At 37.9% G+C, this 14358-nt stretch overlaps 1 protein-coding gene across 3 annotated transcripts in view; it reads left to right on the forward strand.

The window, feature by feature from the left end:
* IMPA1 (inositol monophosphatase 1) overlaps positions 1-11306 on the forward strand; it is a 28379-nt gene extending 17073 nt beyond the window's left edge. For all 3 annotated transcript variants that reach the window (XM_047783674.1, XM_047783676.1, XM_047783675.1), the window contains 2 exons: positions 7929-8080; positions 9746-11306. In XM_047783674.1, coding sequence (XP_047639630.1) covers positions 7929-8080; positions 9746-9861 — 268 coding nt within the window. In that variant the 3' untranslated portion in view covers positions 9862-11306. The remainder of the gene's footprint in view (positions 1-7928; positions 8081-9745) is intronic.
* Positions 11307-14358: the final 3052 nt, after the last annotated feature.

The raw sequence follows: 14358 nt of genomic DNA on the forward strand, positions 1-14358 counted from the left end.
GGTAGTCCTATATTTATTTTTCTGAGGTACCTCCATACTGTTCTCCATAGTGGTTGTACCAATTTACATTCCCACCAACAGTGTAGGAGGGTTCTCTTTTCTCCACACCCTCTCCAACATTTGTTACTTGTGGACTTATTAATTAATGATGGCCATTCTGACTGGTGTGAGGTGGTACCTCATAGTAGTTTTGATTTGCATTTCTCTAATAGTGATGTTGAGCATTTTTTCATGTGCTTGTTGACCATCTGTGTATCTTCTTTGGAGAAATGTCTATTCAGGTCTTTTGCCCATTTTTTCCATTGGGTGGTTGGCTTTTTTGCTGTTGAGTTGTATAAGCTGGTTGTATATTTTAGCTGTTAAGCCCTTGTCAGTTGCATAATTTGAAACTGTTTTCTCCCATTCCCTAAGTTGTCTTTTTTTTTTTTTTTTTTATGGTTTCCCTTGCTGTGCAAAAGCTTGTCAGTTTGATTAGGTCCCATTGGTTTATTTTCACTTTTATTTCTGTTTCTTTGGGAGACTGACCTGAGAAAACGTTAATAAGGTTGATGTCAGAGACTGTTTTGCCTGTGTTCTCTTCCAGGAGTTTGATGGTGTCTTAAAGTTACATTTAAGTCTTTAAGCCATCTTGAGTTTATTTTTGTGCATGGTGTGAGGGTGTGTTCCAGTTTCACTGATTTACATAAATTTATTCTTAATCTAATCAGCCATCCATACCTACTTAGTTTTGTCAGTTGATTTAATAATGTCTCTTATACCATTTTTCTTCCTTCAGTGCAAGATTCAGTCTAGGGTCAGCATTACATTTAGTTGCTGTGTTTCTGGCCTCTCTATATCAATAATTATTTTACCCCTTGTCCTTTCTTATTTTGTATATTTGTGCTTTCTTCTTCTTAAAAAAATATTGATTACGTTACTTGGGGTTTGTCCATTTTTTTCAAAGAAAGTTTTGATTATTAATCTGAACTACTTTTTTTCTCTTTTCTGTTTTATTACTTTCATCATTGTGCATTCATTTGGTTCATTTTGTTGATTCCTTTCTTTTTTCTCTTTTTGAGCAGAGAATTTATTTTTATGCTTTGATTTGTATTTATATCTAGGCTCTAAATTTTTATTTGATTACTGCTTTAAATGTATCCTATAGATTTATTTTGATGTGAAGTTTTTCATTGTAATTATTTTTCCCCAAATCTGTAACTTCTGCTTATATTTCCCTTTTCTTTTCTTTTCTTTTTGTCTTTTTTTTGCTTTTGCTAGGGCTGCTCCTGTGGCATGTGGAGGTTCCCAGGCTAGGGGTCTAATGGGAGCTGAAGCCACTGGCCTACGCCAGAGCCACAGCAACACGGGATCTGAGCTGCGTCTGCAACTTGCACCACAGCTCACGGCAACCCACTGAGCAAGGCCAGGGATCGAACCCGCAACCTCATGGTTCCTAGTCAGATTCGTTAACCACTGAGCCACGACGGGAACTCCTATATTTCCCTTTTCACCCAAGAGTTTTGTTCTTAAATTTCCACAGGGAAATGCTTATTTTTGTTTTTTTAATTTCATTTTTAATTTGTAGTTTTATTACATTGTAATAAATATATTTGATGGGACTTTATGTTTTTTTGGTGCTCAATATATGATCCTTTTTTGTGGAACGTCCATATGCACGGAAAAAAAAAGTAGCTTCTGCGTTGTACTTTGATGTTTGGACTTCAGAATTGCAATCCCTCCTTTCTCCATTTGCCTGGTTAATCTTTGTCTGTTCTTATCTTTTTTTTTCTTCTTTTTACTGCCACAATTGCAGCATAAGGAAGTTCCTGGCAAGGGGTTCTCCAATCAGAGCAGCAGCTGCCAGCCTATACCACAGCCACAATACCACCTGATCCAAGTTGCATCTTTGACCTACGCCGCAGCTTACAGATTCTTAATCCCCTGAGCAAGGCCAAGGGATTGAAACTGCATCCTCATGGACACTATGTTTTGTTCTTCATCTCCTGAGCCACAATGGGAACTCTTATCTTTAGTCCTTTTGAATCACTGAATTTTAAGTACATCTCTTGAATACAGCATAGAGTGGAAAATCTTTTTCTTTTAATTAAAAAGTTAGGCTTATTCATTTATTGATAAAACAATTTTGTTTGGTCTCAATTCTGTTGTATTATCTTATTTTGAAATTGTATAGTATGTTAATAATTATGGTATTTACTTGATGTGTCCTCTCTGTTTTTTTTCTCTTTTTCTATTTATGAAAGGTTCAATTTTAGTCAGGCTTCTTCTGTATTAAAACTCTTTATAATGCCCTTAATATTCTCTTTCTTACTTAACCATTTACTATCTATAAAGGCTCCAGAACTTTTTGGTTCTTGCTTGTTGCCTATAAAGAGTGATTTTTCTCTACTTTTCTCTTTTTATGCCCCTTTCCATTCAATTTTTAAAGTTGCATTCTTTCTATTTTGTCATACCTACTATTACTACATATTCCTTCATCCATGGATCCACCCTGTGGTCTTAATTTTTCCTTTGACTTTATAAAATGCTCACAGTCCTTCTGTAAAGTTTTCCCAGTGTCAGAAGTTCAGAAGTTACAGAATTAAAACCAGTGAATCACCGAAGTAGTAACTAGTAGAAGTTTATTGTACACACACCCAAAAGACAGTTTACAAATCAGGAATACACAAACCTAAACATGGAATGAGGCTCGGATATGTATTATTATAAAGCAGCTTATAAAGTGAGAAAGCAGTGACTGTTTATTCTTCACAGTGATTGGTTATAATGGAGTTTTTTATTTTTTGGGGCTGTGGCATGTGGAAGTTCCTAGGCCACAGAGCAAAGCTAAGCCACAGCAGTGACAGTACCAGATCCTTAACTGCTAGGCCACCAGGGAACTCCTAGAATTTTCTTAAATGATAGGAAATTGATTAGTGGTTATTTCTTTTTTTCTTTTTTTTTTTTTGGTCTTTTTAGGGCCACATCCACGGCATATGGAGGTTCCCAGGCTAGGGGGTCCAATTGGAGCTGTAGACGTTGGCCTATTCCACAGCCACAGCAATGCTGGATCCAAGCTGTGTCTGCAACCTACACCACAGCTCACAAGGCAACAATAGATCCTTAGCCCATTGAGTGAGGCCAGGGATCGAACCCACATCCTCATGGATGCTAGTTGGGTTCGTTAACTGCTGAGCTACAACGGAAACTCCTGATTAGTTATTACTTCATATCTACCTTGGGAAACAATTTAAGTCATGCTTGTGATTTCCAGAAGGATAAGCAAGAAATGACCCAGATCGAGTTAGTTTTGCAGTATCCTCTAAATTAAGCTTTGGTTTGTATGACGAAACTGGTTTTAGAATTTTTGACTTTAATACCAGTTTCCTTTAGATTGGATGAAACTCATCCTCTGGTAGATTCCTTGGAAAGGGCGCACATGCACAGTATTCTATGAGATCTGGCACATTCCAAACTGTTTTTCTATGGTCTTGAAGCTTGAAGGACAGCTTGGTTGGATAGAACATCCTTGGTGCAAGAAAGCATGAACTACATTTTGTAAAGATGCTGTTTCACTGTTGCCTTGCTTTGTATGTTGTTTTGTGAAATCTGATGCCATTCAGATTTTTTGTTTTTTAAATTACTTCATGTTTTACTTGGAGGCTCTGAGAAAATTTTTTTTCTTTTAATCTGTCATGGCTAACACTTTTATAAGGATATAGCTTGGAATTGCTCTTTCTGGGGTGGTTTTCTGCAATATGTAGATGCATGTCCTTTTTTTCCTTCTATCTGGAAAGTTTTTATGAGTTTTAGTTTTAAATCTTAGTTCAGTTCTGCTGTTTTCATTTTCTTCTTCAGAAATACCAGCAGGAATATTCGACCTCCTTTGTGTCTTCCCTTTCACCCACTTTGGACTTCTTTGTTATTTATTTATTTGTTTGATCATGCCCAAGGTTTGCTGAACTTACCAGGCCATGGATTGAACCCATACCATAGCAGTGTCCCAAACCACAGCAGTGGCAACACGATCCTTAAACTGCTAAACCACCAGGGAGCTCCTTTCTTTTATTGCTTTTCCTCACTGCCCTTTATTAAGTTTTTGCTTGCATCTGTTCTCTTTAGGGTACCTTGTAATTTAGTCTTCATTCCTGATAGAATTTTGTCTTTTTTCTCTTACTGCTTTTCTGAGTTCAGTCATCTCTTGTTTTATTTTTTCCTGGTTTTGTTTTGTTTGTTTTTGTGCTTAGTATTTTGGGGAGAAACTTTAGTAGCCAAAAAAACCCAAAACACTTTTATTAGCAATGTCTGATGTTTCACAGTAGTTTTTGTGTGGATGTGTCTACTTTTTTCTATTAATATTCATTTTGTGATCTAGGTCCCTGGTTACAGAGCTTCCTATTCCATCAATTCTGCTCCTCTGTGCAGTTTATATTATGAATCTCTGTTAAATGGTGGTGGGAGGTTGGGATTGGCATGCCTTGTTTCTCTTTCATTTCTCAGGATATTTAATATTTCACTTTTAGTTCCTGCTTTTCCCTCACTTTGTCCAAAGAGGTACCACCTCTTTTTTACAAAAAAAAAAAAATTAAAAAATAATTATATATTAATTATAAATGACATTCATGAGGCAAAGCAAATCATTATGGGTCAGTTTCCTTTGTTTAATTCGGGGGGACTCATTTAGAAGAGATGCATTGTGTTTGTCTACTTAAATGATGTTTTCTGGTATCATGCTTTAGGTAATACTTTCATTATAAACATAACTACTCTTTTTGTTTGTTTGTTTTTTGTTTTTTAGGGCCACATCCATGGCATATGGAGGTTCCCAGGCTAGGGGTCAAATTGGAGCTGTAGCTGTAGCCTATGCCACAGCCACGGCAATGCAGGATCTGAGCCATGTCTTTGATCTGCACCACAGCTCACGGCGATGCCAGACCCTAACCCACTGAGCAAGGCGAAGGATTGAACCTGCATCCTCATGGATGCTAGTCAGATTCGTTAACTACTGAGCCACGATGGGAACTCTCATAGCTACTCTTTTTTGAAGCTTTTATATATGCTAGGTCCTCTGCTAGGTGCTTTATAGTTGTTGGTTCTAATCATTGAAACCGTGGCCAAGGTAAGTTGGTATCCCAATTTTGATAAGAAAGCTAAAACTAGAAGAAGAAACTTTGTCAAAATTATAGTTTTTAAATAGCTGAGCAGGGGAGCAAACTCAAATCTGTATGATGCTAAAGATAGTCTTTTTTACTCTATACCGTTGTAGCCTTATAGGAGGATCAGACTAAGGTAAGATTCAGAGCACATGCAAAATCTAGACCACAGCCTCAATTATTTGGTAATTAAGTACTGTCTTTAGTATTATTTGTCCATAAAAGTATATGCTTTCTGATCAAAAGACCCCTTGCCCAAGAGCAGATTATGTACATTAAAAGGAGAAAGAAGCATTGCCTATTGCACTGTTCTTCCAGCCTAAGGTTCTGTCTCTGAATAGAATAGCAAGAGGCTATTTGAGAAAGATCTCAGTATTTCCTTTCCATAACATGAGATATGAACTATCACATATCCCATGAGAAAAGGAGAAAAATACACCATTCTTTATAAACTAAAAAAAAGATGCTAAAGTTAATTTGGTATTATACCTTGCTAAAGCAGTCAGACGTCCATTCGAACTTATTGGGGTTGTTAGTTCTTTCTTAAGTTTGATATACAGTGAGAACATAGACAATAAAATGTATTTGAAATTAAGGGCATCATGTAATTCTAATCTTTTTTTTTTAAGTGCTTTGGCATGAAGGATGTAAATGCAGGTGTAATACTTTTAGATACAAAACAAATACAAACTAGTCATCAACTTCCCATTATTTTTATTTCTTTTCTTTTTTTTTTTTTTTTAGGGCCACAGCATATGGAAGTTCCCAGGCCAGGGCTTGAATCAGAGCTACAGCTGCCGGCCTACACCGTAGCCACAGCAAGGCCAGTTCTGAGCTCTGTTCGTGACCTACACCACGGCTCATGGCAGCATTGGATCCTTAACCCACTGAGCAGGGCCAGGGATGGAACCTGCATCTTCATGGATACTAGTCTGATTTTTTTTCCACTGCACCACAATGGGAACTCCCCCATTATTTCTTTAAAATAAATAGTGAAAGGAGTTCCCGCCATGGCTCAGTGGTTAAAAAATTCGACTAGGAACCATGAGGTTGCGGGTTCCATCCCTGGCCTTGCTCAGTGGGTTAAGGATCTGGCGTTGCCGTGAGCTGTGGTGTAGGCTGCAGACGCGGCTCTGATCCCACATTGCTGTGGCTCTGGCGTAGGACGGTGGCTGCAGCTCCGATTGGACCCCTAGCCTGGGAACCTCCATGTGCCGCGGGAGCGGCCCAAGAAATGGCAAAAAAACCAAAAAATTAAAATAAAATAAAATAGTGAAGGATCTCAGTGAACAGACCTCACTGCTTTATTTTCAGAAGGTTAAACAATTGAAGTTTGAATAACAACCATTTGAAAGTAGTAACTTACAGACATGATGACTTCTTTTTCTTAAACACTTGTGTGTGTATATTTTTGATAAAAGACATTCTCTAACATAACCATAGTACAGTTATAAAAATCAGGAAGTTAACATTGATACATCATCTAAAATAATGACTTTATCCAAATTTTGAAAAACTTCTGGTCTAAGATCCAATCCAGTATCATACACATACATTGTATTTAGTTGTCAATTTCTCATCAGTTTTTTTTAATCCAGAGCAGTTACTCAGTCTTTGTCTTTAACGACCTTGACTTTTTTGAAAGGTGTAGGCCAATTACTTTGTAGTATGTCTCTTGATCTGAGTTTGTCAGATTTCCTCATAATTAGATTTTGGGTTATGCATTTTCAGCAGGAATACAACAGAGGTAATGTTATGACCTTCTCTGTGCATTTTATCAGGAGGCACATGATATCTTTTTGTCCCATTATTGGATACTAACTTTGATCACTTGGTAATAGTGACCTTGCTGTCTTTCATCCACTCATTTCAGCATTTATTGATGACTCTTTCTTGAATCACTTATTATTATAATGGCTAATAAATGGTCCATACTTACCTTAACTTGGTATATTTCCAAGGAAAAGTTACTATGAGAAGGCAAGCCTGAAATAGTCTTCCCAGGCAGGCCTAGATCTATGCAGAGCCCAGCCCTGCTCTTACCTTTTGGTCACATGGACTGATGCCCAGGAAGCTGGGAATGACCAGTAGCACATTCTCACTCTCCTGAAAACTGGTTGTATTGTGGGGCTGCCGTCTCTGGGTTTAGACCACAATGAACATACACACATGCCCCGATAGTGGAATTATAGCATTTTCTTTTTTTTTAATATCTATATTTTTTTATTTACTTTATTTCTTTATTTTTTCTTTTAAGTGACAATTGCAACAATTTTTAATATTTATTATTTATTTATTTTGCTTTTTAGGGCCACACCTGTGCCATATGAAGTTCTCAGGCTAGACCACAATCACAGCAATGCAGGATCTGAGCCGCGTCGGTGACCTATACCACAGGTCACAGCAACGTCAGATCCTTAACCTGCTGAGTGAGGCCAGGGATTGAACCCGTAACTTCATGGTTCCTAGTCTGATTCGTTTCTGCTGTGCCACGACGAGAACTCCGAATTATAGCATTTTCTTCAGTTTTTTTATTTCCCTGAAAATATGGTTGTTTTAATGTTTATCTTATTAAATTATTTCTCTGCAAAAATCACTTTTGACATTTATTTAGTTCATGATGATAATTAGATTTTGCATATTTTTATTTTAAAATTAGATATGACCTTTTTTCAGCATCCTCTAGATTGGTTCAGATTATCTCAGTCAACACAGAAAAGAAACTGAAGTTAATAAGGAGGAATGCCTTATGTGAAATAATTATTTTTCCAATCTTATTTTTTAAATGTTATTGGTTAGGATCCGAGGTGTTGGAACAGCAGCCCTTAATATGTGCTTTGTGGCAGCTGGAGTTGCAGATGCATTTTATGAAATGGGAATTCACTGCTGGGATATGGCAGGTGCTGGCATTATTGTTACTGAAGCTGGTGGAGTCCTCATGGATATAACAGGTAATATTACAGGACAGTAAAGCATTGTTTCTTTCCATACCTATTGGACGCTTCTCCAGATGTAACTTTTTTTCTTTTAATGTTTCATCTAATGTTTTCTTTCAGTGTTTACCCTTCAACTCTTTTTTTTTTTTCCCCTTGCTTTTTAGGGCCGCACCTGAGGCATATGGATGTTCCCAGGGTAGGGGTCTAATCAGAGCTACACCACAGCTGGCCTGCACCACAGCCACAGCAACGCAGGATCCGAGCCGTGTCTGCGATCTATACCACAGCTCACGGCAATGCCAGATCCTTAACCCATTGAGCAAGGCCAGGGATCAGTTCCTAGTTGGATCCGTTTCCTCTGTGCCATGATGGGAAGTCCTACCCTTCAACCCTTAACGGCAAAACAAGCCATGTAATTTTCTGCAAAATCAAAATTATAAACATTGGGAGATAGAGGCAAGGAGAAGCTGCTAATGGTAGTGATTAATAATGGTAAATGGCTAAGCCTCTTCAGGTATGGGTATCAGGAACTCTTTGAGAGGCTACAGAAAAAGTCTGAATCTGAGGAGTATGCCAAGAGCTTTTGAACGGTGACCATGGTGGTGGTTGAACATGAGCTTTTTCCACCATCACTTCCTTCCTTGGGCCTAAAGAAGTTACATATACTTCTTTGCACTGATGGTGATTTTTTTTTTTTGTCTTTTTGCCCTTTTTAGGGCTACGCCCACAGCATGTGGAGGTTCCCAGGCTAGGGGTCTAATCGGAGCTGTAGCCACCAGCCTACACCAGAACCACAGCAATGCCAGATCTGAGTCGCCTCTGAGATCCATACCACAGCTCACGGCAATGCCAGATCCTAACCCACTGAGTGAGGCCAGGGATCAAACCCGCAACCTCATGGTTCCTAGTCAGATTTGCTTCCGCTGCACCACGACGGGAACTCCGATATTTTTAAAAAGGGAACCTGGGATAAAATAATTCGCCAGTGGTCTGGGAGAAAGGCAGCAAGGAATTAAGAAAATGGGAAGGAGAGTGGTGTGAAAATTCACTGGAGTCAAATTTTCTGTCCATAGTTTCCCAAACATTAAAGAGGTAATAAGAGTAATAAAAAGAAAATATAGAACACACAAAAAAGGAAATAGTGAAAAAAATGACATTTTCCAAACTAGTATGTTTGAGACCCTCCTCCCTTCAAAGCTGGTATTTACTTAAAGAAGATCCTTAGAAATTTACATATTATCAGAGTTCAAATCATCATGGTTATGAGACAGTGTAGATTTTTAAAGATAAACGAAAGTATTACAGTGTTATTGTTGACCATAGTATGCGTTGCTATGCTAGTTTTTTTTTTTTTTGCTTTTTTTTGGCTTTTTGCTATTTCTTTCGGCCGCTCTCGTGGCATATGGAGGTTCCCTGGCTAGGGGTCGAATCGGAGCTGTAGCCGCCAGCCTATGCCAGAGCCACAGCAACGCGGGATCCGAGCCGCGTCTGCAACCTACACCACAGCTCACAGCAACGCCGGATCATTAACCCACTGAGCAAGGGCAGGGACTGAACCCTCAACCTCATGGTTCCTAGTCGGACTCGTTAACCACTGCGCCACGACGGGAACTCCACTATGTTAGTTTTGTAGGAATTATTTTTATATGAGATCTAACCATTTTCCATATTTTATTGTAGGTGGACCATTTGATTTGATGTCACGAAGAGTAATTGCTTCAAGTAATAAAGCATTAGGAGAAAGAATAGCCAAAGAAATTCAGATAATACCTCTTCAAAGAGATGATGAAGATTAATTTTAACAGCTTCACACATTCAGTCCCAGTCACATCTCTCCAGGCTTGCTGGTGCATTGATGGGTGTTACAGAATTTGGGACATCTGTTTCACCTGAATAATATGATTGGCTTAAATTGTCTTTGATGCCCAGATTGAAAAATTGCTACTTGTTCTGCATTTTACCAAGAGTAGGCCTGCAAGAATGGATGAAATATTTGCTTTAAAAATTTCTGTGTGTTAAGACTGTACTCTGGGAAAAAAGACGCAGGCAGTTGTTGAGATAGGTATCACATCCACTGAAATAGTCAATTAGCAATTTAGAGTTTCCAAGTATTTATGCGTGAGCCTCTGAAATTTTGACAGTTTTGTGCATGTGCATTCTTAATTAGAAAGTTAAATTTTGGGGAAAAAATTTTTTTCTTTAGTTCCAAAAGCCATACTTAATTAAATTTGTAAGAAGTATATAATGAATACTTTCCTAGACAAAAGGTTTCTTTCTTTGCAGAGAACCTTGTTTTATTCATCAGTATACATGTAGCACCAAACATGGTGCCTATAAAATAGAAGGCAATCCAAAAATAAGCCTTGAAGGGATGGATATTTTGACGGTAGCAGTTCCTAGTTGCTGCATAAAGTAATGAGCTCATCATTCTGTAGTTTCACTTCAGGTTTGGAAGTAAAAATTATCTAGTCATCCTTTTTATATTTCATATCACCATTCCTTTTAACATTTCTCATTTCCATGGCATTTCAATTACTGTACCTCCTTATATCATTTATAATTATGGGCATTTCCCTAGTTTGTATATTTTTCAAAACACTGCATTACCATATTTGCTTTGATTTCTTTAAAGTCTCTATATAAAAGAAAAGAAGCGGTTTCAAAAGAGCTAATGTAACTAGATACTGTATGACACTTTACTGAATTCAAAATTCAGATTTTAAAGATGTTCAAACTGATCTGGTTGAGCACAGGAAAGCTGGGACCTGGCAGATACACTGCATTATGAAGATCAAACTATGTGTTTCTTCCCAAACTCCTTATTTTACTCCGTCGCTACTAGATTCTGTTCAGCCTTTAAATATTCCTTAATAGTCTGTCTTCTCAAACTCAAAAAAGAAATTGCTCTGGGTCATAGATATTTTTAAAAGATTAATTTATTGCTTAGCCTTGACACTTGGCAAGTGAACAGACCATGAAGTTTTGTTATAGGCTCATGTGAGCTGTATATTTGATGCAATGAAAAATGCTTCTACCAAGTTTTCAAGCCAGGGGGTTATTTTATTGTGCACATCTAATACGTCAGATATATATGAACTAAGATTTGAGCATTATAGTTACTGTATTTGTACTGTTGCTCACATGTATTTCATACTGTACTATTCTAAAACAGGTTGTTTTTGCAGTTAAATTTATTGTAATTAAGAATAAATTTGAAATAAAAATATAATTGGTGCGCTGATTTTAGAGTTTTTTGTTGTTGAGTTTTAATATTTAACTTGCAGTTGTGGCTGAAAAGATGCTTTTGGTTCTTGCCTGAATTTTCCCCAACTTTTCTAAAGATTTTCAAAATACTCCTTTAATAGGTAGCTCTTTTTCATTCTAACTGCAGTTAGATGTTTTGTGATTGAAATTTCTTTAGACATTGAAAATGGATGATTGATAAGTAAACTGTTCAACAATAATTTGAAAATCTTTTCTTGATTATCAGGACTTAATTAGAATTAACACGTACAGGAGTTCCTGTCATGGCATAGTAAAAATGAATCTGACTAGGAAACATGAGGTTGTGGGTTTGATCCCTGGTCTCTTTCAGTGGGTAAAGGATCTGGCATTGCTATGAGCAGTGGTGTGTAGGTTGCAGACGCAACTCAGACCTTGAGTTACTCTGGCCATGGCATCGTGGCGTCGGCTAGCAGCTCTAGCTCCGATTAGACCCCTAGCCTGGGAACCTCCATATGCCACAAGAGCAGCCCTAAAAAAAGCAAAAAAAAAAAAAATTAACAAGTACAATAATATGTTATAGTCATGGATTATAATCTTCCTATATGTATACATCCACAGAAACATACACATATAAAATATACACACTTAACACCCTTCATACCTTTTTTTTTTATTTTCCCACAGCAAGGGGATCAAATTATCCTTACATGTATACATTACAATTACATTTCTTCCCCCACCCTTTGTTCTGTTGCAGCATAAGTATCTAGACAAAGTTCTCAATGCTACTCAGCAGGATCTCCTTGTAAATCTATTCTCAGTTGTGTCTGATAAGCCCAAGCTCCCAATCCCTCCCACTCCCTCCCACTCCCTCCCCCTCCCTCCCCCTCCCATCAGGCAGCCACAAGTCTTTTCTCCAAGTCCATGATTTTCTTTTCTGAGGAGATGTTCATTTGTGCTGGATATTAGATTCCAGTTATAAGTGATATCATTTGGTATTTGTCTTTGTCTTTCTGGCTCATTTCACTCAGTATGAGATTCTCTAGTTCCATCCATGTTGCTGCAAATGGCATTATGTCATTCTTTTTTAGGGCTGAGGAGTATTCCATTGTGTATATATACCACCTCTTCCGAATCCAATCTTCTGTCGATGGACATTTGGGTTGTTTCCATGTCCTGGCTATTGTGAATAGTGCTGCAATGAACATGCGGGTGCACGTGTCTCTTTTAAGTAGAGTTTTGTCCGGATAGATGCCCAAGAGTGGGATTGCGGGGTCATATGGAAGTTCTATGGATAGATTTCTAAGGTATCTCCAAACTGTTCTCCATAGTGGCTGTACCAGTTTACATTCCCACCAGCAGTGCAGGAGGGTTCCCTTTTCTCCACAGCCCCTCCAGCACTTGTTATTTGTGGATTTATTAATGATGGCCATTCTGACTGGGGTGAGGTGATATCTCATGGTAGTTTTGATTTGCATTTCTCTTATGATCAACGATGTTGAGCATTTTTTCATGTGTTTGCTGGCTATCCTTCATACCTTTTTTTAACAAAAAATGAGCTCAATCTATAATGTACTTATGTGTGAAGCATTCATTGTCTTCAATTTGAATTACTGGCTATCCCTCAAAATGGTTTACAATGTCTGTCTCAGTAGTTTGCCTGTTATCATCATTTTGACTCAGTTGTCCTTTTTTTTTTTCATTTTATTTATTTATTTATTTTTTGGCTGTGCCTGTGGCATACAGAAATTCCTGGGCCAGGGATCGAACCCAAGCCAACAGCAGTGACAATGCCAAATCCTTAACAGGCCTCCAGGGAACTCTCAGTTCTCAATTTTAAGATCTAATCTAAAACCTAACATGCTGTGTTTAAAGAAAGAAAAAAAAATCAAACTGTTTCCACTTTGCTTCATGTTTATAATACTTATCTTTTCCTTGCCTCATTTAGAAAAATACTTTTATCTAATTAGTACATATACATAGTTCAAGATTTCAAATAATATACAAAGCTCAGAAGGAAAAGCAACATTTTCCCATCCCAATCCTCCCCTCCCCTGTGTCCATCTCTCCAAATTTTTTTTTCTTTTGTTTTTAGAGACACATATGGAAGTTCCCAGGCTAGGGGTCGAATTGGAGCTGTAACTGCAGGACTATACCACAGCCACAGCAATGCAGGATCTGAGCCACATCTGAGACCTACACCTCATGGCAATCCTTAACCTACTATCGAGGCCAGGGACTGAACACACATCCTCGTGGATTCTAGTCAGGTTCGTTAACTACTGAGCCACCAAGGGAACTCCTCCCCAAACTTTTAAAATAGTTTTTTCTGCTATTTATCATGGTAGACATGTTCTGTTACATCTTTATTTATTGACTTCGTTAATTATTAACTTGCTATTATGGAAAATGAGGATTTTTGTACTCTCAACTCACCCCATGTGTTACCTTTACCTCTTTTCCATCCTTATACTACAGTGACATCTATTTTGTTATTAGACTTATATTCAGTGTTTAACCTAAGACTTATATTCACTGGTTAGCTAATGAGTAGTGTGTTATGATTACATTCTTTCCTGTGCAGCTTTTTGTTCTGAAACTGACAAGTTTCCTCAGGACTCTAAATCCTCTTTCCTTTCCATTTGTTCAACCATGATCAGGTATTCTTGTCTATTAGTATTATTTTCTTTTCCTCCTGAAGATATACCTTTGGGGGCCCTGTTCCTTTCCTTCCAGTTGCATTTCTTCCAGGTTAGGCAGGCTGCATGGCAGTCCTTCTGGGGCTTCTCTTTGCTTCTAGAAGACAGGAGAGGAGAGTATCTTCCTGACCTTGGTAGACAAAGAATTGGTCTATGAAAAAGGAAATAGAAAAGGACTATGCTTAAAGGGAGATTGATGTATTAGGCTGCATTAATATTAGGAGCTTCTATCACCCAAATACACCAGAGAGTCAGGGAAATAATGATACCAAGGTTTGAGAAGGATGTGAAGAGTTTGGCTGCCTCTATCACTCCAAAGCCTCTGCCTGTATTGAAGTTACCAGTGATGTCCTAAAGAGGCCAGATCTT

The sequence above is a fragment of the Phacochoerus africanus genome, chromosome 6 (genome assembly GCF_016906955.1).
Source record: "Phacochoerus africanus isolate WHEZ1 chromosome 6, ROS_Pafr_v1, whole genome shotgun sequence".
Taxonomy (NCBI): Eukaryota; Metazoa; Chordata; class Mammalia; order Artiodactyla; family Suidae; genus Phacochoerus; species Phacochoerus africanus.